A 24,762-nucleotide genomic window follows, 5' to 3' on the forward strand; every position below is an offset into this window, starting at 1 on the left:
TACCAGGCAAGCACTTCACCAGCTAACACATCTTTCCAGCTCTGCAGGGTTTCTTGTTAGTTTGAGACAGACCCTTATGTAGCCCTGGCTAGTCTTGAATTCCTGATCTTCCTGTCTTCTGCCAAGTTCTTGGGTTATAGCATAAGCTACCACATGGCTACAAAAAGTTTGAAGAATGGAAATGCACTGAATTTTTAGTGAATGGTACAGAATTTTTCTAACTTTAGACAGTAGAGCTGAAAATTGCTTTTAAAAGACGATTAAGACAAAATTGATTTGAATATCTAGAAAGAATGTACTTTATTCTGTTGACACTAATTTCGTAAGCTTTGTGTAGCTTTCCAAGGAGAATCATTTGATGAGGGAAGAACGATAACAATGACAGCAGCTAAATTGTTTTGCACGGTCACCAGATATGTGCTAGGGATTCCCGTACTTCACTGGGGTTTTGTTTTATATAGTCAGTTCTTAGTTGGGAGACTGTGTGATCACATGAGTACAGGTGCCTGTGGGGAGCAGAAATGTCATAGCCTCTAGAGCTGGAGTTACGAATGGCCGTGAGCCTCGATGTGGGTGCTGGGAATTTTAACTCCAGTCCTTAACTCCTAAACTGTATCTGTAGTCCTTGAGTCTTATACTTTAAATGAAGAGACACACATAAGCACAGTGGGGGGAAAAACCACATGTTTGTGTGCACATAAAAATATATATATTTTTTTTTTCAAGTAAATAGACAGCATTTAATCCCAGCACTCAGAAGGTAGAGTTCAAGACCAGCATGGTCTACAGAATGAGTTCCAGGACAGCTAGAACTGTTACACAAAGAAACCCTGTCTCGGGGTGGAGGGATGAATTTTGAAGGGTTGGAGAGATGACTTAGGAGTTAAGAGCACTTTTGTTGCTTTTACAGAGAATTGGGGTTCATTACCCACCACTTACAGACTCACAACATTCTATAACTTCCAGTTCCAGGGTTTCTAGTACCCCCCCTTCTGACCTCTTGGTTACTAGACATACAAATGGTGGACATATATACATGTAAGCAAAACAATCATACACATAAAGGTAATCAATTTTATAAGGTATTGGGGAAATGGCTTTGTTGGTGAGGTGTTTCCCACACAAACCTGAGAGCTTGAATTTAATTTCTGTCATCCATGTGAAAAGTCAGGCGGCAGCACACACCTGTAATCCCAGCAATAGGAAAGAAAGATAAGATGATTGATCCCTCTGGTTTGCTGGCCAGCCAGTTTAGTGCAGTCGGGCCACTCAAGGCTCTGAGAAACCCTATATCAAAAACTAAGGTGGAGAGTCAGTCTTTGACCTCTGTTTATATAACACACAAGAGTGGACTTTGAGGACTGATGGTGTCACTTGAGTTGGTAGTATGCTTGCCTAGTGTCCACAGGTCCTTGGTTCAATTCCAGCACTGTATAACCAGTAGTGGTAGTGCATGCGTGTCTGTAATCCTGCTCTTAGGAGGGTGGATGCAGGAGGATCAAAAGTTCTAGTCATCCTTGATGTAGGATGTCCTTCTGTATATGTGTTACTTCTATTGGCTAGTGAATAAAGCTGTTTCGGCCTAGCAGAGTAAAGCCAGGTAAGAAATCTTAACAGATATGGAGAGTAGGCGGAGTCAAAGAGACGCCATGTAGCTACTGAAGGAGACAGACACTGGAATTAAACAATAGCTGAAAAGCAGATCCATCCCACTTCATAATGGATTTCAATTAAAATTGGTGGTAAGATCAGATAAAATTCCAAGAAGAGGCCTTTTTGAAAATAAGAAATTGCATGAGATAGCTTGTGTATATTATATTATATTATATTATATTATATCCATTGTGTCACTGTTGTCTTACTGTGTCAAGCTGGAAATAAATGTTGCCTGGTCTGCACAACTCCCGTCTTATTAGGAGGCTCATTTTTCTCTTTGTTTTCATGCTTTGAACTAATAGGTTGGCTCAGTAAAAAATATGTGGAAATTTTAGGGGAAATGTTTTTGTTTTTCTCTGTAGCTTTGGATCCTATCCTAGAACTAGCTCATGTAGACCAGGCTGGCTTTGAACTCACAGAGATCCACTTGCCTCTGCATCCTGAGTGCTGGGATTAAAGGTGCGTGTCATTGTCGCCCAGTTAAGGGGGAAATTATTAAGGAAAGAAAATTCTGTTATGGACTAAGGTTTTTATTTTGAGATAAGTGTCTTTTTAGCCTTGGCTGGCCTAGTCCCCACAGAGATTTTTCTGCCTTCCAATTCCTGGAATCAAAGACATGTACTCTGGCATAGATCTCTTTCTTTAGGATTGGTTCTGCAAATTATGATTACATTCACTAACCAGCCAATTAAAACCTTTCTAATCTGGAATGAACTTGATTGAAGCACTCATTCACTTGTATACTTAGCCAACACCTGTGACTTTGTATGATTAAAAGCTATTTCCTTCCTGTTCTTAGCGCCTGTGTGATATTTTTTTTTTAAGACACTAATAATATAGTAGTCTTCAAAATACGAAAGAGAAAGGGCTGGACAGGAGCACTTGTTCTTGCAGAAGACCGGGTCTATCCGAAACTCCAGTTGAAGGAATCCAGCACCCTGTTCTGACCTCCTTGGGTACCAGGCATGCATGTGGTATACAGACATACATGCAAGTAAAACCCCCTGCACATACATACATACATACATACATACATAAATCTAAAAACATTTAAATCAATTCTACAAATATTTATTGAGAGTCTATTAGTCTATTACACACACACACTAGGTTCCTGTCAGCTATATCAATGTTTCTTATAGGATGAGAGTATTTATGAGTCTCAGAATGTATGCAGCTTTCAGTATATATTTAAATTATAGCAAACCTCAGATATACACCAGGTTTTCGAAACGTGCAAGTTTTATTATATATGCCTTTATCTGGGAAGCTCTGTAGTTTTCACAAGGTTTTCAAAAGAGTGTATATAAGTGAAAGTCAGCCAGGTGGTGGTGGCACATGCCTTTCCCAGCACAGAGGCAGAGGCAGGCGGATCTCTGTGAGTTGGAGACCAGCCTGGTCTACAAGAACAAGATCCAGGACAGGCACCAAAGCTACAGAGAAACCCTGTCTTGAAAAAAAAACTGGAAAAAAAAAGTGGAAGTCATACTTTAGTGAAATGTGGAATTTACTATGGGTGTTGCAGTTTTAACACTTAAATTAGTAATTCTCAGCTGGAAAGATGGCTCACGTGGTAAGTGCACACCTATAATCTCAGGCAGAGGCAGATTCACATTACGCTTTCAGTTTGAGACCAGCCTAGTCTATAGAGCGAGTTCAAGGCCAGGCAGGACTGCAGAGTGAGACCTTGTCTTAATAAAAGGAGGGGTGTAGAGGGAAGAGTGGGCTAAAGATGAGCAATAGTAAATCTTGCCAGAATCTGCAAATAAAAAAAATTAAAAAACAGAAAAAAATTTGAACACTTAGTATTTATTACTGCTGTGCTGTGTTGATATATACTACAAATACATAAGAAGGAATAGAGTCCTTGCCTAATAGCATGTCAGTAAATTAGCAAATATGGAGGCGCATTTTATGAGGGTTCTAGATGTTCTGCACAGCATATGTTTGGTACTTTTAAAAATGGCTTTAATGGTTGCAGAATCCTAGAGTAATCCAGCAAACCTTTCTAGCAGATCCTGTTTTTGTTTAGTGGCCTTATGATTTTTATTTTTCCTTATCCCATCTTTATTTCCCAATCAGTAGAAAACCCTCTATCGAAGTGGTTCTCACCCTTTATAGTTCCTCATGCTGTGGTGACCACCAACCATAAAATTATTTCCTTGCTACTTCATAACTACTTCAACCCACAGGCTGAGAACCACTGCTCCAGCCCTAATGAATCTCTTTAGTGTGATGTGATGATATTCAGTATTGTAAATATTCCTTTTCATGAGATTGAGCATTATTGAATTGATTTGTATGAAAGTATTTTGGAATAATTGTATTTAACTATTCATAGAAATATGACACATTTAAACATGTACATACGTACATATGTACATAGAGAAAGAGAGAGAATCCATAGCCTGGAACTCTCTCTTTCCAGTCCCCTATTTTAAAAAAAATTAAGAAGCTTTTTCTTCTACCATATTATTATTATTATTTTTTTTGGGGGGGGGGGTTCGAGACAGGGTTTCTCTGTAGCTTTGGTGCCTGTCCCGGAACTAGCTCTTGAACTAGAGGCTGGCCTTGAATTCGCAGAGATCCGCCTGCCTCTGCCTCCCGAGTGCTGGGATTAAAGGCGTGCGCCACCACCGCCCGGCTTTCTACCACATTATTAAAAATTTAAAGCCGGGCGGTGGTGGCGCACGCCTTTAATCCCAGCACTCGGGAGGCAGAGGCAGGCGGATCTCTGTGAGTTCGAGACCAACCTGGTCTACAAGAGCTAGTTCCAGGACAGGCTCCAAAACCACAGAGAAACCCTGTCTCAAAAAACCAAAAAAAAAAAAAAAAAAAGGATAAAAATTTAAAATCTATCTCATAAAAGGAATGAGGGTAAAAAGAAGAATGGGCTAAGGAATTTTTATGGATTATTATTTTAAACTAGGTTTTGGGGATGAACAAGTTATTGGTGGAGAAAAAGGATATACAGAGGTAGGAGATCTGAAGTTGATGCAAGGATTGAGAGAGTAAATGTAGATATGTTAGAAGTCATATAGTGAGAAACTTCTAGCACACTAGAATTTATTCTGGTTGTTGCAGTTTTATCACTTAAATTGGTAAAAGTGGGACGGAAAGATGGCTCACTTGGTAAGAGCACTTGCTGCTCTCACAGAGGACCCACAGGGTTCCTAGCACCTGTATGTGGTCTCATAACCACCTCCAAGGGATCTACCCACCCCCTACCTCTGAGTGCCTGCACGCACATGTAAAATGAATAAAAATAACCAGGGCTGCTAAGATGCTGCAGCAAGTTAACAGACTTGCTGCCAAGCCAGATGACCAGATTTTGATTCCTAGGGCATACATGGTAGGAGAGAGGTCAGCCTTTGACCTCCTGTTACACCATGCCACACACACGTCCACCCGCTACACATGCATGCACAAACAAAAATAACATAAATTACAAATAAGAACTTGAGTATTATGTTCAAGGCTGTGTGCCAGAAGTATGTATTTATGTGCCTTTCCCCTCTGTTCACAGGCTGCTATATGGCAAGCACTAAACCACTATGCTTACCGAGACGCAGTTTTCCTCGCAGAGCGACTGTATGCAGAAGGTTTGTGATCTATTCATTTGTATAGAACCAAAAATGAATGAAATATATGAAATTCCATCACTTTTTATGACTATCAAGATTTATTCATTCTGTCTTTAAATTTTTTCTTATTTTATTATCCTCTAAAGTTATTAATCCCCTAGAGTTAGAGTTGTGCCTAAATGTGTGTGCTGGGAACCGAACCCCAGTCACTGTATATTCTTAATTGCTCAGCTACCTTTCTAACTCCTCTCTGCCTTGTTTGTGTGTGTTCCTGTGTATTTGGGTGTGTGTGCAGAAGCCATAGGACAACCTTGAGTGTTGTTTCTCTGGCATTTTTGCACTTTTTTTTTTAAACAGTCTGTCTCTTGCCTAAAACTTTTCAAGTAGGCTAGACTGTCTAGCCAGTGAGCCCCAGAATTCTTCCTCTACCTATAAGCATGTACCAGAATCCAAAGAATTGAAGTTAGGTCCTGGTATTTTGAATGTGAGCACTTTACTCACTTGAGATCTGTTGTTTTTGTTTTTAGTCAAGCTCTCCCTCCCAAACTGGCCTTGATCTCAACTCCCAGTCTCCCAAGTTCTGGGTTTTGGGCCTGAGCCACTATGCCTGTCTTTTTTGTTTGTTGGTTGGTTTATGTTTGTTTTTCAAGACAGGGTTTCTCTGTGTAGCAGTCCTGGCTGTTCTGGAACTCTTTCATTAGACCAGGCTGGCCTCGAACTCACAGAGCTCTCCTGCCTCTGCCTCCCATGAGCTGGGATTAAAGGTGTGCATCACAATGCCTGATGTTTTTTTCTTCAGAAAATTTTTTACTTTTTTTTTTAATGGGATGGCATATGCTGTGACTTATATGGAAGACAGAAAGTAACTTGATTGAAAGAGTTGTTTTTCTTCTTTGTGGGTTCTAGCGATTTAATTCAGGCCCTCAGGCTTGGCAGCAACTACACCATCTCCCAGGCCCCAAACTTTGCTTTATCTTGAATATAATTTAGTATTTGGTGTTAGAGAGGAATTTTTTTTAATCCATTCATCTTAATGCAGAAATATTTTGACTCATGGGGCTGGAGAGATGGCTCAGAGGTTAAGAGCATTGCCTGCTCTTCCAAAGGTCCTGAGTTCAATTCCCAGCAACCACATGGTGGCTCACAACCATCTGAAATGGGGTCTGGTGCCCTCTTCTGGCCTGCAGGCATACACACAGACAGAATATTGTACACATAATAAATAAATATTTTTTAAAAAAAAAGAAATATTTTGACTCTAGTAATAAGGTTTATTTTTCCCTTCCTAGTAAAATTTACCTTTTTTTTTTCATAAGAGGTCTATTTAGAAAACTATTACCTAAAATAAGATGCTTTCCTGGTGTCTGTTGAAGGGTAGGAGTGTTTGTTTGCATTTCCTCTGTGTTTACAGAAGATATCACTAGCTCCATTGTGTCTACTACCTGGTTCTTGTGGAGAGATGATCAGAAACTAGCAAACTGACTTTTTTTTGTTTGTTTGTTTGTTTGTTTTTTTCTGGTTTTCTCTATATATATATAGCCTGACTGACCTAGAACTTGACGTGATTTATTTGCTTCAACCCATTGAGTGCTGAGATTACAGACAGATATGGGCCACCAACTTTACCTTTTCTGTCAAGAATTGATTTCTCCATAGCTCAGATTTGAATTAATAATTATTTTTAATTACATGATAGGCTTAATTTCTTTTTTGCTAAACTTGTTTATTGAGTAACTACTATGTAATATGCTGATTAGTAGCAATTTATTTTCTTTCTTTTTAATGTCTTAGTACATTCAGAAGAAGCCTTGTTTTTATTGGCAACCTGTTACTACCGCTCAGGAAAGGCATATAAAGCATATAGACTCTTAAAAGGACACAGTTGTACTACCCCACAGTGTAAATACCTGCTTGCAAAATGTTGTGTTGACCTCAGCAAGTAAGTATTAATTTTTCTTTAGCTAGTTTTGTTACATGTCTATTGAATTTTAGATAAAATTCTTCTAACAAACTTCTGACTTCTTCCTTTCTCTTGAGTAACAATTGAAATGTTTACTAAATTGACTATGGCATTAATTTGATCATGGAAGATTTCACTATAATGGTGATAATTCTCTTCTGGTTCTGGGGATCTCTAACCCCAGGCTTCATGCAAGCATGCAAACAATGTTTGTTTTAATATGAGTAATACATTTGCTGTTCAGACTAGATTTGTCCATATAGAAATTGAATTTTAATGAGTTCTGATTTTAAAGACAAAACTGAAAGTTTAAGGTCATAAATTTCTAGCTTCTCAATGATTCCAAGTACATGATTGCCACTATTCTAAAAATACTGTTAACTTTTCACTATATTTGTCATTAGACTCACGATAATAATGAAGATATCTTTATGAAGAGCTTTTATATTGGTATTAAAATTAATTTATATTTTAAAGGCTTGCAGAAGGGGAACAAATCTTATCTGGTGGAGTGTTTAATAAGCAAAAAAGCCATGAAGATATTGTCAATGAGTTTGGTGATTCAGCCTGCTTTACTCTTTCATTGTTGGGGCATGTATATTGGTAAGTGAGAATGATTCAGAATACCAGAAAGGGTCTCATGCATATACATGTAGTTCCTGACCTCATTGTGACCTCATTAAGTCTGTTAAATAGTAGCAATGCTGATCCCATTTTGCTCTCCACATAGCCTCAAAAACTCTTACAAGCTCTTATCTTAGGTAAAGAGAGCACTTGTGTGTTTGATTCACTTAAAAAAAGCGAGGAAAATTTGTTTTCTTGATATTAAATATTCCTACTACTCCTTTCTAGACTTTCTACTATTTCTAAACTTCAAGGCAGGTTTTGGTACTAGACTATGTTTTCTATCAATATATAGTAATCTTTGAAGTGAATTTTTAGCTGCATGAACTTAGAATTATCATTATATAATAGTAACATGAGTCTCCCTCAGTTTTTAAAAAGTACTTTAGAAGTCGAGTAGATTAATAGAAAATATTTATAACTGCCCATGAAGTATTTTGCATGTAATAAATGCTATCTGTTACAATTATGAGAGAAGTGATTGAAGCCTACTCCCAAAACAAAAAAATGGCCAGTCAGTGGTGGCACGTACCTTTACTCCCAGCACTTGGGAGGGAGAAGCAATCTAGTCTAATCTCTAAGAATTCAAAGCCAGCTGGTCTGTGTTGTGACTTCTGGGCTACGCTGAGCTATGTGGTGAGACTCTTGTCTAGAAACAAACTTGAAATGACACTTTTGCAGAATAAATGATTTTGTTGAATATGGAGGTTATTTTCAGGTGTAAAAGTGTTACATCAAGTCATTCATAAAACTTGTGAACTAGAATAAGGAAAGATAATATCTTCATTTACTTAAAAATGGAGTTGGATGTTACCATGCAAGTATTATTATTTTTGTCATTCATTCAAAGAAAGTTGAGGTCATTCTCTCTTTACAGCTAAACACAAGAAGTATTTGGTCCTGGGAGTATTAAACTCACAGTCCCCACCCTGTTTGTAATAGAGAAGGAAGAAAACAATAGATGGAAATTGATAAAAAGTAGGCAAGATTTTGTTCAAGTGAGAGCCTACTGGTTCTACTGGTTAAGAAGAATAAAAGGCTCGGTGGCAGAGTCCTTGCCCAGCACAGTGCGACAGGCCTTGGGTTCCATCCTTGGCCCCGAGTGGGAAGGAAGGGAGTAAAATGTACAATAGAAGAGACTTGGTAGCAAAAAAAATCCTTTCTTTCCATAAGAAGACTTCTCAAGGAAAGTAGATGTTTGAGGGCAATCAACTGTTTGAAGGGATCGATAGAATTATGAGTGGGCGTTGAAAAAAGTAAATCTTAAAGGAAGCAGAAATATTCTTTAAATATGATTAGGTTAGATAGAAAAGTACCCTTCCTTTAGAACTGCTGAAAACAAGTGTAGAAGGGATGGATAGTCACAGAAGCTTAAGTCAGCCCTCAGATATTGAGGTCTCTCTGGCTCTTTCCTTTAGCATTTTTTGAAATAACTTATTTATTCTGTGTTTGCAACATGTGTGCACTAAGGCCAGAGGAGGACATTGGTTTTACTGCTACATCACTCTACCTTCTGTGAATCAGGGTTTCTTTCCCTGCCGAAAACTCATCCTGGCAGTCACTAGACCCCACAACACTGGGGTTACAGACTCACTTATGGTCATACACAGCTTTTAAACATGAGTGCTGAGGATTTGAACTCAGGTCCTTGTGCTTCTTCAGTGAGCGTTCTTATACCCCGAGCCCACTCCACAGCCCCTGTGTTTTTTTTGTTTTCTTAAGCTTATGTTGAAAATATCCATGGGGCCGGGTGGTGGTGGCGCACGCCTTTAATCCCAGCACTCAGGAGGCAGAGGCAGGTGGATCTCTGGGAGTTCGAGGCCAGCCTGGTCTACAAGAGCTAGTTCTGGGACAGGCACCAAAGCTACAGAGAAACCCTGTCTCGAAAAAACCAAAAAAAAAAAAAAAAGAAAAGAAAATATCCATGGGTTAATTTGCTACTTTTAACTTTATTGATTTCAGAAAATGGCCTTTATATGCCTTTTCTTCATTTCCTATTTTTAAGTTACTTCTATATTCTGGTAGGTGATTTAGTCAGTCTTGTGACAATTATTTTTGCTTGATTTCATCTGAATGGTATTAGGTATGATTTTTCTGCCTCATGTTCCTCCTGTCTTTGTCCATGTTTATTGTTTTTATGAACAACACTTCCTTTTCCTCTCAGTGCTGGGCTAAGTAACTCTTCTACCATGAGATCCCACCCCACCCCTAGCCCACATTCTTATCTTCTTAAATTTATGCTGTTATGTGCTCACTTGAAAGCTTAGAAGTGAAACTTCTCCAAAGAGTTCTTTACTGACAATCTGCACATTAAACAGTCTATTTATCCCGTAGTTTTACTTAAGAATTTGAACCTTGAACCAACTAGAGTTTGTGTGTGTGTGTGTGTGTGTGTGTGTGTGTTGTTTGTTTGTTTTGCTTATGTGTCTTGTTTATTTTTTAAACTGAAAGGAATCTTAACTACTGACCCTCCTTTTCTCCATTTTAAAAGGTTAACATGCAGTCGGACCACTCTGATACTTCCCAGAGTGATCAGGGTATAATTGGTCCAGGGCTTCAACACTAATTTTTTCTATACCCGGTTAGCATCAGTCTCCCTCTTCATTACATGGCACACACTTCTAATCCCAGGACTTGGGAGGCAGATGAGCGGACCTCTGTGAGTTTAAGCCCAGCCTGGTTTGGCTCTACAAAGTGAGTTACAGGACAATCAGGGCTATGAAAATAAATAAATACATACATACATACATACATAAAAAATAAAACTTGTCTCTCCAGAGCAAGTTCCAGGATGTCCAGTGCTACAAAGAAAAACCCTGTCTTGAAAGCACACACAAACAAGAAATCTGATCATTTAAATTTTTGTATTCATGTAAATTGCTTTCAAAACAAGTAAAAAATTGAAGCATTGGCTGTCTCCTTTCTATATTTCTTGTTGGTCATTGTGTAGCCCTTGACTGGCCTGGAATTCATCAAGTAGACCAGACTCGTAAACTCATAAAGATCCTCCTAACTCTGCCTCCCAAGTGTTGGGATTAGAGCATGTATGTTTTGTCATACCCGGTCTTGTTTTTTATCTGTCAACAAATTTAAAAGTCTGAGAATGCAATGAGAACAGAGCACAGTAATAGAACCCTGTCATCTGAGACAGGAAGATTGAATTTGAGGCTAATTGGAGCCACATGACATAATCTCAGAAAGCAAGAGAAATTAAGAACCTAGGGAAGCCTCAAAAAGAATGCTGTAAGAACTTATATATAAGAGTGATCTGATTTTTATATCAAAAATTATAAGAAAAGCTTTGGGGTTTATAGTTTGTTTAATTTATTGTTTCTCTCCACAGCAAGACAGATCGGCTTGCCAAAGGATCAGAATGTTACCAAAAGAGCCTTAGTTTAAATCCTTTTCTCTGGTCTCCCTTTGAATCATTATGTGAAATAGGTAAGCTTATGAGATGGGGACAGGATTTAACTCGGGTTTCAGGTTGGACAGCCGACCTTTAATTTAGCCACTGAGCCATCTTACTGGCTCTGATTTATGATATTTAAAACTTGTAATTTATTTTCCAAATTTACATCTTTACGGGTTAACTTCCACAATAAATTACTGTTTGTGCTTTGGGAGGGGTAAGATTGATTAACTTAAATGGACAGGAGAATTTTGAAACTCTAAATAAGACTTTATTTCTGTCTAATTATGCATACTTGAAAAGAGATTATCCTTCAGAGGCAAATTTTTGGTGTTTTTTTTGTTGTTGTTCTTTTGTTTTTTGTCTCTTGGTCTTCACAGGTGAAAAGCCAGATCCTGACCAAACATTTAAATTAACATCTATACAGAATTTTAGCAGCTGTTTGCCCAACACTTGTACAACTCTAGTATCTAACCACAGTTTATCTCACAGACAGCCTGAGACAGTTCTTACAGAAACACCCCAGGACACAATCGTAAGTGTATCCTTCTCATGTTCAGAATATTCTGAAACCCAGCAGAATTATGGGAACTAAACAGTGCATCATAAGTGACATGAGCGAAAATTTCTGTTTCAGGAATTAAACAGACTGAACTTAGAATCTTCCAATTCAAAGTACTCCTTAAATACAGATTCCTCCGTGTCTTACATTGATTCAGCTGTAATTTCACCAGATAATGTCCCCCTTGGAACGGGTACTTCCATATTGTCTAAACAGGTTCAAAATAAACCAAAAACTGGTCGAAGTTTATTAGGAGGACCAACTGCTCTTAGCCCATTAACCCCAAGGTAAGTCACACAATATATTTTAAAATGTATTCTAATGTAAATAATCTTTGAATTATAATGCAAGTTAATATAAGCAACATCTTACCTAAATCAGTGTGAGAAAGTGGCATTCTGAAGAAATACATGTATAAAATTTTTTAATTAAATATGAGGGCTGATATTGTAGCTCAGTTGGTAGATTGCTTGCATAGTGGACACAAAGCCTTGGGTTTGATCCTTGTGTAAGTGGGCAAGGCTTCAATGTGTAATCCTAGTTAGTACTTGGGAGGTGGAAGCAGGAAAATCAGAAGTTCAAAATTCTCTTCAGCTACTTAGAAGCCTATGGCATATAATGACCTTTCTCAAAATAAAGCAGAGGTAAAAGGTGTTTAAAATATGACCCAATTAGTATATGTATTGAAAGATACTATTTATGGCTGTGCATCTACAGATAGCAGTAAAAATTGAAATATTGTTTATGATATAGTTACAGCAATGTTATCAGTTCATTTTTCTAAAACTTAGAAGAAAATTGACACCTATCATTTTAAAATATGTTGTCAAAATTATTAAAAACTATATGGTATATGTATTTATACAATAACCTGCCACAAAGGCTATATACTGAGAACTATGAAACAAAACTCACAAAAAAATAGACTATAAATGAGTCTCAAAGCCAGGAAGGTATTGAAATAGCATGACTAGGAGATTGATTACGGCATCTACAGAGACCAGTGGATAACTATATCGATAGTTATTAGGTAATTGCCAGTAATTTCTAGGACATTGTCTCCATTGTTCCAAGAATTGGAATTTATTTTTGTCATTTGGATCTTAGCTTTCATAAAGGCAGTCTATTTCTAAGATCAGCAACTGTTGTTCAATTTAGGTCCTTGTCCTTTTTTTTTAGTTCTGGTGGGTGGAGTACTCTACATTCACAGCTCATTTTTAAATCTGCCCCTCAGATCCTCACTGCCCCAAGACTGATTTGCCATTCTCTTCCTTTTAGACCTTCTAATTTAAGTATACTGCTGCTTTATATATGCCTTGATGACTTTTTGACACCTTGATTTCAACCTCTTCTCAGTTTTGGGATTTTGCCATTAGAAACCCCAAGTCCTGGAGATGGATCCTATTTACAAAACTACACTAACACACCTTCTGTAATTGACGTGCCATCCACCGGAGCCCCTACAAAAAAGGTATTTTCTGTGTAAAATGTAGTTTGGGTAAAGAAACTTATTTAAAATTCCAGTCTCTATTTCAGAGAGAATCCAACTTTATATAATTATTCTTTCCTTAGAGTTACCAAACTATAAAAGAATGTTATTGTCACAGCCTTTCAGATACATCAGACACATACATCTAATTCATTTCTTAACTATGTTTAAGATTTGTTTCTATCACATTGAACAATTATGTCAGACGAGGCAGAGACCTTGTTCTTCCCCTTCCAAGCAAGCAGAAAGCAATAAGTGAAACATTAGAGAAACTAGAAAGGAATTGTGAAGCAAAAGAACAGTGTCTTTAGAATTTAGAAAAGCACCACGTGATTTTTTTTTATCTCCTTAGACTCCTGTTTAATTCTGTTACTAAATACGAAAGGAAAAGTATAAATCTTGTTGTATTGTTTTCTTTATATATAGCAAATTAATTCCTAAATATTGAGGCAAATAGCTGTCTTTTAACACAATATAGTGATAGTAGTGATTGTTTTAAGATGACACATACCCTGAGCTGTTTTCATTGAGAAGATGCAGATAGGAACATCATAGAGTGTTGTCGCTTACAGTGCAATCTATAATCACAAACCTTAGACTTTTTGTGTTTTACAGTCTGTTGCCAGAATGGGTCAAACTGGAACGAAGTCTGTCTTCTCACAGAGTGGAAATAGTCGAGAGGTCACTCCAATTCTTGTCGCACAAACGCAAAGTTCTGGCCCACAAACAAGGTATTTATTATGGTGTCTAAGGTATTTTTTATGGTGTCTATTTCCTTAAAGTTTTTGTTTGTTTGTTAGTTTTTACTTGTTTTGTTTTTAAGACAGAGTCTCTATATTCTTTACTCCTTGCCTGTCCTGGAACTCAGTGTGTAGACCAGGCTGAGATCTGGCTACCTCTGCCTCCCAAGTTCTGTGTAAAGATGTCTGCCACCACGCATGGCAAATCAGATTTTATTCTCCTCCCATTATTTATTTCAATACATGGATCATAAAGTCAAACTTTAGACTGTCACTGATTACAGTCTTGACTATCTAAAAGAAATCACTATCACTGTAATGTTGGAGTGGTGCCAACTTGCAGACTGCAGTTGCCAGGAGTCCTGTTATAAGAATTACTTGAGTGGTGGGATTTGGGGTTTTTTTTTATTTTGTAGGGCAGGCAGTTGTTACTGGTTTTTGCTTGTTTGGTTTTTTCTCTTTTTGTTTTTTGATATGACCCTAAATAGTCAGAAACTCACTATGAATCCCACACTGGCTTCGAACTGGCAGCAAGGACACTTTCCTAAGCTACAAGTAGTGAAGTACACCGACTGAGCCCCTGATCTGAGAATCCAAACTTCTCTAAAATACAAGACCTTGAGCACCAGTGTTACATAAAAGGCTTCAGATTTTGGAATAGTTCAGATATTATCATTTTTGAATCAGGAATGCTTAACTAGTAAGGATTTTTATACAAATATTTCGAAATCCAAACTAGCTGAAATCTGAAATACTTGTCATCTAAAGCCTTTTGACCAGGTGTTACTCACTCTGTTCTCAAACTGGGTAATTTTTTTTTTTTTTTAATTTTTCGAGACAGGGTTTCTTTATAGCTTTTGGTTCCTGTCCTGGAACTAGCTCTTGTAGACCAGGCTGGCCTCGAACTCACAGAGATCCGCCTGCCTCTGCCTCCCGAGTGCTGGGATTAAAGGCGTGCGCCACCACCGCCCGGCTTCAAACTGGGTATCTTAAACCAAATTTATTCTCTTTCTTTTTCCTTTTCCTTTTCTTTTTCCTGCTTCCCATGTTGCTAATAATCTCTCCAGCTTTAAAATGTGTAAGTTTGAAATCAGGTTGGGAGGAACATTTCCCCTCCAAAGTCTATAGGGAGGATCTTTCCATACTCAGACCATCCTTGGATTGTGACAGCATAGTTCATGTCTTCCTTTGTCTTGACAAGACCATGTCTGTATCTAGATTTCCCTTCCTGTAAGGATGTCAATCATACTGGATGGGTCAGTACCCACCTTTATGACCTCATCATCACTTGATTACAGCTGTGGAGACCCCATTTTCCCAATAACCAGTCACAGATGGGTTCTGGGCATTAAGAGAAACTCAATTGACTACTGCCATATAAGCAACCAAGCATTTCTTAGCAACTTTCTCTTTTCAAAGACATCTTTATGGTGTATATTTTAATATATCAAATGTGCCTTCAAGTGGTGAACCCTTACAACAGTACTTTTTGATGCTCTCAGGGAATATTATAACTGTTTTGTATCCATATATATATTAACCCCCACAATATATCATTGTTTAAACGTTAAAAAAAGTCATCTCATCTCCTGTAATGTGTCATGGTAATGAATTTTTCCTATTCTGCATATCAGAAAAAAACCTGCTTCATCTTTATTTTTTTAATATTTATTTATTTCATATTCTGACCGCAGTTTCCTCTCTGGAAGTCTTTCTGTTTTCTAGGCTAGTCTCACTAGGCTCAAGTAGCTGTAATGACAAGAGAGTATCGCTGTACCTAGATGTCATTTTTTTTAAAAGAAATTTTACTGAGTAGGGCGTAGCTGAGGAGATGGCTCAGCAGATATATGTTCTTGTTGTGAAAGCAAAAGGGCCTGGGTTCAAATTGATTCCCGGCACCCACATAAAAGTTGGGTGTGTCCACATGTGCTTCTTTCTAACCCTAATGTTGGGTGGAGACAGGCAGGTCCTGGAACCTCTCCTGCCGGCCAGCCAAACCAAAACTGTGAACTTCAGGTTTAATAGAGACTGTCTTTAAAAATAAGGTGGATGACTGGAGAGGTAGCTCAGTCCTGAGTGCTTGCTTGTGAGACATGAGTACCTGAGCATGGCCAGGCATGCCCATAACCCCAACACTAAGAGATAGAGGCAGGAGGATCCAGAGAGCTTACTGCCAGCCAGCCTAGCAAAAAAATGAGCTTCTGGTTCAGTGCGGGACTGACTTATGAAAATAAAGAACCATAGAGGAGGCTGTCTGCGGCCCTTTTCTAACCTCTGCTTACACACTTAGGGTGGGAATGTGTGTATGCATACACACACACCTTGTATTTATTATTTATTTATATTAACTATATTTTTTTTTGTTTGGTTTGCGTTTGGTTTTTCGAGATAGGGTTTCTCTGCAGCTTTGGGGCCTATACTAGTTTATTATTCTATAGACCAGACTGGCCTTGAACTCACAGAGATCCACCTGCCTCTGTCTTCCTAGTGCTGGGATTCAAGCCGTACACCACCACTGCCTGGTGCTGTATGTATATATTTTAATTTTATGTGCATTGTTATTTTTGCCATGGGTGTTGGGTCTCCTGGAAATGGAGTTATAGAAAGTTATGAGCTGCCATATACGTGTTGGAAATTGAACCTGGGTCCTCTAGAGAGCAGTCTGTGCTCTTAACCACTGAGCCATCTCTCAGCCCCTTGAAAATATTTTGTTACCATGCATATGAAGGATTTCCCAGCATGGCCAGCCCATCATTTTCTTTATATAAATTATCCTCTAAGATTCATTTGTGTGAATTTCCCAAGGTATTTGTTGGTAACTCCCAGGACATTTTATTTTATGTGTGTGGATATTTCAACTGTGTGTATGCCTGTGCACTATGTACATGCCTGGTGCCTGAGAAGCCAGAGAAGGGCATCCATCCCCTGGAACTGGAGTTATACGGGAGCCATCTCTTCCGGTCCACCCTCCCCATCATATTTTAAAACAGTGATGCTAGTTAAACCTTTTTTTTTCTTTTAATGTTGGGACTGGATAGATGACTGCTTTTTCAAAGGAACGAGGTTTGTCTCCCAGCATCCACATGGTGACTCATAACCTTCTATAACACTAATATCAGAGGAACTAATGCCTTCTGACCCATACACATAAAATGTTTTTTTTAAAAAAAATAAATGTTATAGTAATTGACACATAATCACATATGCCAAGCACCTTTTATTGTCAGGCTCCGAGTTAACCAAATACAAACTTAAAATTCAGACACTGTTCACATCATATGAAATAAATACATATTTTCTGATTCCTCGGACTTTGGGGGAAATCTCCACTTGCATCAAGTGAGTCTTTGGAACCAGCAGAACCTTAACAAAAACATAGAAAAGTTTCTGTCCTAACCTCTAAGCCTAAAAACTGCCGTAGCTTTCTTTTTCTTTGATGGAGAATTATGTCACCCTTATGCAGTCTTCTAAGTCAGTCTTATACTGTTCCTAGATTTGTCCTCCCTATAAACTACCCTGCAATATAAAATTATTCCTTTCCACTTCTTGTCAGAATTCTTTTTTTTTTTATAAGTAATCACATTGATAAGATAAATTTCTTATTATACTATAAACGAGAGTTGTTGCTGGAGAGATCACTCAGTGGTTAAGAATGTTGACTGCTCTTGCAGAGGACTGGGGTTTGCTTCCCACATGGTGGGCTCCAACTGACTGTAACTCCAACTTCAGTGAATCTGATGCCCTCTTCTGGCCTCTGCAGGCTACTACATGCATGTGATGCTTATAAACTTATATAAAGGCAAACACACAAACATGAAATAAAAAGTAAATAAATAATATATATTATATATATATATAATAATGGTAAGTAATAAAGCTTTTAAAAGAGTGGATTGATTCCCCCAAAATGTTCCTACTAGGTAAAATTTACTACTAGGTAAGATTCCCTTCACTGAACTGTGTCTAGGATGGATTAAAAGTAGCTCTAAACAGGTTTTACTTACTAGTTGGTTTCTTATTTTTAAAACTTTCTGACCAAGACAGGTGATATGAGGGTTGATTTCATTTGTTAAGTTGCGGCAGGGTCTGGAAGGTCTGTTGGTGAAGGATTGTCTAGATCAGGTTGGCTGGCCTGTGGGCATGTCTGAGAGGTTTTCCGAATAGGGTTAGTTGAGGTGGAAAGACTCTACCTGAGTATGGATGGCACCATTTCATCATCTGGACTCTGGTCAGAACCAGAGAGAAAGAACTCAGCGTAGCTCTCTGCTTCTTGACCCTTTGTCTCTTATGTTGCTTTTGCCAAGAATATTTGGAAACCAAGATGAACAACCAATAATAATTACCCATAAGTTATGAAGTATTTAGATTTACTTAGTCTGTAAGCTGTCTGTCTCTTCTCCCCCCTTTTATACAGGGTCTCATGTATCCTAGAATGGTTGCAGACTTGCTGTATATCTGAAAATAACCTTAAACTAATTGCTCACCTGCCTGTACCTCCAGGGTGCTAGGATTACAAGCCCTTTAGCAGTATATCAAGTTTATGTGATGCTAGAGGCCAAACCCAGGGCTTTGTGCAATGCTAAGGAGCTGTATCCTCAGACCTGTTGCCTACTCTTTTTGTTGCTCTTTGAAACAGGTCTCACTGTACCCTTACTCAGTCTTAATTAGATCATTTTAGCTTTTTTTTTTTTGAGACAGGGTCTCATTCTGTAGCCCAGACTGACCTTGAATTAAAACCTGTCTCAGCTTCCTTTATTATAGAGATTATCAGCATTATTACACCCTGCCTAACTAAGTTATAATTGAATTCAAAGCAAAGAATTTTTTTAAAGATTTATTATGTTCCGCCTGCATATTTGCCTGAATGCCAGAAGAGGGCACCAGTTCTCATCATCAATGTCTGTGAGCCACCATGTGACTGCTGGGAATTGAACTCAGGACCCCTGAAAGAGCAACCAGTTCTCTTAACCTAGGACCATCTCCAGCCCAGCAGTTAAGAACTTGGGTGTTGTTGCAGAAAACCTAGCTTCACTTCCCACCACCTATTTGGGTGGTTTACAACTGCCTGTGACTTCAGTTTTAGGGAATGTGATGCCCTCGTCTAGCTGCCTGCATACCCCTGGTGCATATGTATACATGCAGGCACTGGTGTATATGCATGATATAAAAAATAGCTGAGTGTAGAAATACATGTCTTTATTCACAGCACTTGAGAGGCTGAGTGTGAGGCCAGCCTGCTCTACATAGTGAATTCCAGAACAGCCAGAGTTGCATAGCTAGATTCTTGTGTCAAAGAAAATAAAATAAACCAAATCTTTAAAGCAGGAATTCATTTTTAGCTGAGCAAAGGCAGAGACAGGCAGATTTCTGTGAATTCAAGATTGTATTGATCTACATAGAGAGTTCTAGGCCAACCAGGGATACAACAAGACCTTTTCTGTGTGTGTGTGTGTGTGTGTGTGTGTGTGTATTTACATTTGGGTCAGACAGATGGCTCAACTCAACAGGTAGTTCTTTCTTTTCTTGTAGAGGACCACCATTCAGTTCAAAGTAGAACTCTTGTCTTATAGTTCGCCTTTCAAGTAGACCTGTATAAAGTGATGATCATACTCTTTTTAGCTAAGTAAAAGAAACCTTTGATTTAGCTGGTCAAGCTTCTATTTATTCTAGTGATATTTGTTTACTAGCAGATACTACACATTAAAATTATTCATGCCCAACTTTTCCTTTTACTTAATATTTTGTGCTTGCCAATGGGTGCCCCCAGACAATTGTTTGTAGATGTATTTGTTTATTCACTCAGAAGTTATTTTTTAGATTGTTTTAAGTAAAAATGTCTAATTTCAGTTAGTGAAGATTGTTACTGTACTCCACTCTATAATGACTTAATTGGGTTGGGGGGTTGTCCTGTGCATACTGGTACATGCTGTGCACTCAGGCCAAAAGAGATTATAGCATCCTCTGGAACAAGACTTACTGGCAGCTGTGAGCCATAGAGAGTGGGCATTAGGAGCAAAGCTTGGGTCCTCTTGGAGAGTATCAAGTACTCTTAACCAGTGAGCCATTCATCCAGCCTGTGAATTTTTTTTTAATATTTCTTATTGTTTATTTACTTTATTTTATGTGCACTAGTGTGAAGGTGTCAGATCCCCTGGAACTGGATCTTCAGACAGTTGAGAGCTGCCATGTGGGTGCTGGGAACTGAACCCCGGTCCTCTGGAAGAGCAGTCAGTGCTCTTAACTGCTGAGCCATCTCTCCAGCCCCTGTGAATAATTTTTAAATTCTGTGTTTTCATAGAGAACCAAAGGGAACTAAGCAAAAGACCAATTTTAAAATATTTCTATGATGAATGAATGTTTTAATAAAGTAGAATTGTGACAATAGCTAATGATCACAAGCTAAGTAAATGGTTTAAAATGTCTGTTTTGTTTGTTTTAGTACAACACCTCAGGTATTGAGCCCCACCATTACATCTCCCCCAAACGCATTGCCTCGGAGAAGTTCCCGCCTTTTCACTAGTGACAGCTCTACAACCAAGGTAAAGGTCACAGTCGCTTACTGCTTCCTATGCATCACTGACCCCATCTCAAACAAGGAAAGACTTTTGTTTTTAATTTTGTTTAAAATTATATAGCTCAGGCTGGTCTGGAAATTGCTTTCCTCCTGCTTTAACTTCTAGGGTACTAGGATTATAGGGATGCACCACCATGCTGAGCTAAATAATTTATTATTTGGTGAACTAGCTATAATTTTTGTGACTCTCCTTAGTCCTTGGGTAAATGTGTCATTCTTGAAATGACCAAATTATAATAAAAGTGTCAGTTGCTTACCGGGAAATAAGGCTGGAGGGAGGATGCAGCTATTCAAATGTAGTGCAAATGGGTTTGCTCTAAAAGAATAATTCTGCACCATAACTGTTGTGGTTGGTTGCACAAATGCCTTTGTTTGATGAAATGACACAAAACTGTATACACATGCAAAAGAATTCATTAAGTACTAGGAAATATTCATGGGGTCTGTGGTTTACATGTTATCACTGAGGAAAGAAGGAGTGAAAATTCAATCATGTTATTATCTTCCTAGAATTATTTTAAAGGTTAAAAGCAAAAGATGAGGGGATATTTTGTTTCTTGGTCTGCTGACTGACATTATTAATAATTTACTTTTGATATGATATATACAATGTTTTTTGCCATTGGTTATAGTGCTTTGATGTAATTAGTGTTGCATTTTCCTATTTTTAAATAGTGAACGAGAAAAGAGCTACCCTTAGTGCAGACTGAGTTCAGTCACTATTAACTTATTATTAACCTATTGTATTTAAAATGAAATGACTGTCAGAGCTGCTGGCTCATTCCTGTGATTCCAATACTTGGGAGGCAAAAACAGGATTGCTTCAAGTTCCAGGTCAGCATGAGCCAAAAAGTAAGAACCTGTTTCAAAACAAACAAAAAATAGTTTCTGAAAACTTGTTTTTATAAAATTTCAGGTTAAGACAAAGAGACTAATGAGGATTATGCAATTCTATGTGTAGTACTCGAGAAAATGTCGATGAAGACGTCTAAAATAATTTTGAGTGTGATAAGCATGACAATTTATCCCTTTTTACAGGAGAATAGCAAAAAGTTAAAAATGAAGTTTCCACCTAAAATCCCAAACAGAAAAACAAAAAGTAAAACTAATAAAGGAGGAATAACTCAACCCAGCATAAATGACAGTCTGGAAATTACAAAGTTGGACTCTTCTATCATTTCAGAAGGGAAAATATCCACAATCACACCTCAGATCCAGGCGTTTAACCTACAAAAGGCAGCCGCAGGTCTGTTATAAATGCTTTCTGTAGTCCTTGCGGTTTTTTTTTTGTTGTTGTTGTTGTTGTTTTTATTTTATTATACACGTATTTTAACTAAGTTTCTTCATGCCTTCATTGTTTTTAGATAAATACTGGCATTAAAAATGTTTTATTGTTTATGTTTTTAAATTTCTGTCTCTTTGTATTTCTGTGGATGGATGGATGCCCACAGAAGCCAGAATAGGGCGTGAATCCCTTGGAGCTGGAGTTGTAGATGGTTGTGAGCTGTTGGGTGGATGCTGGGAACTGTAGCACGATTGATAAAAACCCAGAGACAGAAATTGGGGTTCAACCTGAAGGTCAGAAAAGCAAAACAGCCAGCCACTGGCTCTGACCTCTACTTCAGTCTGAAAATAGTGATCCTGCCTCCAGGAATCTCAGAATGAGACTATGTCTGAGAGCTGTCTCCTCCCATCTTATATTCCTCTCTAGGGCTGGGATTAAAGACGTGCACCGCTACCACCAGTTTCTATGGCAACTAGGGGGCTACTGGGATTAAAGGTGTGTTGTCACCATTGTCAGGTCTGTAAGGCTGATCAGTGCAGCTATTTTATTCTCTGAACTTCAGGCAAGCTTTATTTATTAAAATATAAATAAAATATTTCTACAGGTTTGGAACTGGACACAAAATGCACTTAACAACTGAGCCCCCACCTTAAAACATTTTTTATTTGATTACATTTCCCCCTTAAAATATTTTTTATTACATTTATTTGAGAGTGTGTGTGTGTGTGTGTGTGTTAGGTTACAGGACAGTTTGTAGGAGTTAGTTTTTAGCATACATCATTTGGAGTCCCAGGGATCAAACTTGGGTCATCAGGCTTGGTGGCAAGATGCTTTAACCACCAAGCAATCTTGCCATCCAGATACTGGAACTTTTTTTAAAGGAGAAATCTGTGGTTAGGTTTTTTAGAAAACCAAAGTTGTCTTTTTCTCCTTTGTTTATTATATTTTTTTTTCTCCTAGAAGGTTTGATGAGTCTTCTTCGTGAAATGGGAAAAGGTTATTTAGCTTTGTGTTCATATAACTGCAAAGAAGCTATAAATATTTTGAGCCACCTACCTTCTCACCACTACAGTACTGGTTGGGTATTGTGCCAAGTTGGACGGGCTTATTTTGAGCTTTCAGAATACATGCAGGTAAGTATGCAAAGATATACAAACCTATGCATATATCCTTGTAGAGTATTTAACTTTAATGTGTAAGGCTAGATCTAAAAGGTCAATATTCACTAGTTTATTATGTGATATTTATATAATTATTTTCTTGGTATGTATAATAGTTAGGATTACTGTTGATGTATTGAAACACCATGACTAAAAGCAACTTGGAGAGAAAATGATATATTTATTTTATTCATAGCTCCATATAAAGCAGTGAGGTCAGAATTCATGCAAGACAGGGACCTGGAGCAGGAACTGATGCAGAAGCTATGAGGAATGCTTCCTACTGGCTTGCTCCCCGGGGCCTTTGCTCAGCCAGCTTTCTTAAAGAATTTAGGGCCACCAGCCCAGGAGCCCTTCCCCATCAATCAGTAATAAAGAAAGAGCCCTAGAGCAGGATCTTGTGGAGGCATTTTCTCCATTGAGGTTCCTTCCTTTCAGATAACTCTAGCATATGTCAGGTTGACATAAAATTAGCTAGCATAATAATTTCTAAATAAAATTATTTCTTGCAAGCCGGGCGGTGGTGGCTCACGCCTTTAATCACAGCGCTTGGGAGGCAGAGGCAGGCGGATCTCTGTGAGTTCAAGGCCAGCCTGGTCTACAAGAGCTAGTTCCAGGACAGGCTCTAAAACTACAGTGAAACCCTGACTCAAAAAAAAAATAATTTCTTGCATTAAGAGATAATTTAAATTTAGTGGACTTGTAAAGGATTCGTAGAGAATAGTCATCAAGTTATGTGAAATATTTCTATTCTCAGTTGAATAGGAAAATATTTGCCATGTAATCAATATTTATAATGTAAATTCTTTCTATAAAATATACAGAATTGTATACTGAACTGAATGTTTATTATTTAACATGTTTTAAAACTTAATGCTGTTGCCAGGTGTGATGGTTTACACCTTTAGTCCCAGCACAAAAACAAACAAACCTGCTTACTATATCTGTAAAGATGATTTATGTTTAATTGAAGGCATAATGTCCTTATAATAGTTTTTTTTTGTTTTCTTTTGAGGCAGGATCTTTTACTTGATACCCCTGGCTACACACACACACACACACACACACACACACACTGATGCTGGGATTTAAAGGCATGCACCACACACCTTGCCTGTTTTGTTTTTGAGACAGGGTCTAATGTAGCTCAGACTGTCCTCTGGCTCTGTATAAACCAGAATGACCTAGAATTCCTGATCCTCTTGCCCCCTTCCTCCTCAGATATTGGGATTATAGGGATGTACTATCATCCCTAATTTATGAATACACATGTAGGTTGACTCCAGGCTTTTATGTATGCTTAGCAAACTCTACCAACTGAAAATTGCATCATCAGCCTTTCAACTTTTTTTAATTAGTATTTTTTTCCTGTCTTCCTGTTTGCATAGTTCATAATCACTTGTTTTTTATTTGTTTGTTTGGGTTTTGTGTGTGTAGCTAGCTAATGCTTTTTTGAATTCACTGTATTCATTCTGCTAGCCTTGAAATCACAGGTATATGCCATCATACCTGGATTGCTTTCCTTTTTTATTTTTGGGAGACAAAGTCTTGCTATGTAGTTCACGCTTATCTTGAATTCACTGTGTGGCTCAGGCTGGTCTCAGACTTGCCACAGTCCTCTTACTTTAGCAAATTTCATTCCTAGCTAATAATTACTTCTGCAAGGTCACAGTAGTTTCTGAAAACTTTGAAAGCAAAAGGTATTTCTGTGTGGCAAAT

At 38.0% G+C, this 24,762-nt stretch overlaps 1 protein-coding gene across 8 annotated transcripts in view; it reads left to right on the forward strand.

Moving 5' to 3' along the window:
• Cdc27 (cell division cycle 27) overlaps positions 1–24,762 on the forward strand; it is a 56,088-nt gene that overhangs the window by 9,412 nt on the left and 21,914 nt on the right. For 2 of the 8 annotated variants that reach the window (XM_041635781.1, XM_041635784.1), the window contains exons 1-10: positions 5,191–5,258; positions 7,678–7,803; positions 11,168–11,265; positions 11,614–11,768; positions 11,871–12,082; positions 13,152–13,266; positions 13,900–14,015; positions 20,464–20,563; positions 21,637–21,844; positions 22,844–23,016. In XM_041635781.1, the coding sequence (XP_041491715.1) occupies positions 5,191–5,258; positions 7,678–7,803; positions 11,168–11,265; positions 11,614–11,768; positions 11,871–12,082; positions 13,152–13,266; positions 13,900–14,015; positions 20,464–20,563; positions 21,637–21,844; positions 22,844–23,016 (1,371 nt within the window). Of the gene's footprint in view, positions 1–5,182; positions 5,259–7,031; positions 7,180–7,677; positions 7,804–11,167; positions 11,266–11,613; positions 11,769–11,870; positions 12,083–13,151; positions 13,267–13,881; positions 14,016–20,463; positions 20,564–21,636; positions 21,845–22,843; positions 23,017–24,762 lie in introns of those variants that run through there. The other 6 variants (XM_041635777.1, XM_041635778.1, XM_041635780.1 and 3 more) reach the window with 6 other exon arrangements.

The sequence above is a fragment of the Microtus oregoni genome, unplaced genomic scaffold, assembly GCF_018167655.1.
Source record: "Microtus oregoni isolate MIOR12 unplaced genomic scaffold, Mior012 000048F_ref0000485, whole genome shotgun sequence".
Taxonomy (NCBI): Eukaryota; Metazoa; Chordata; class Mammalia; order Rodentia; family Cricetidae; genus Microtus; species Microtus oregoni.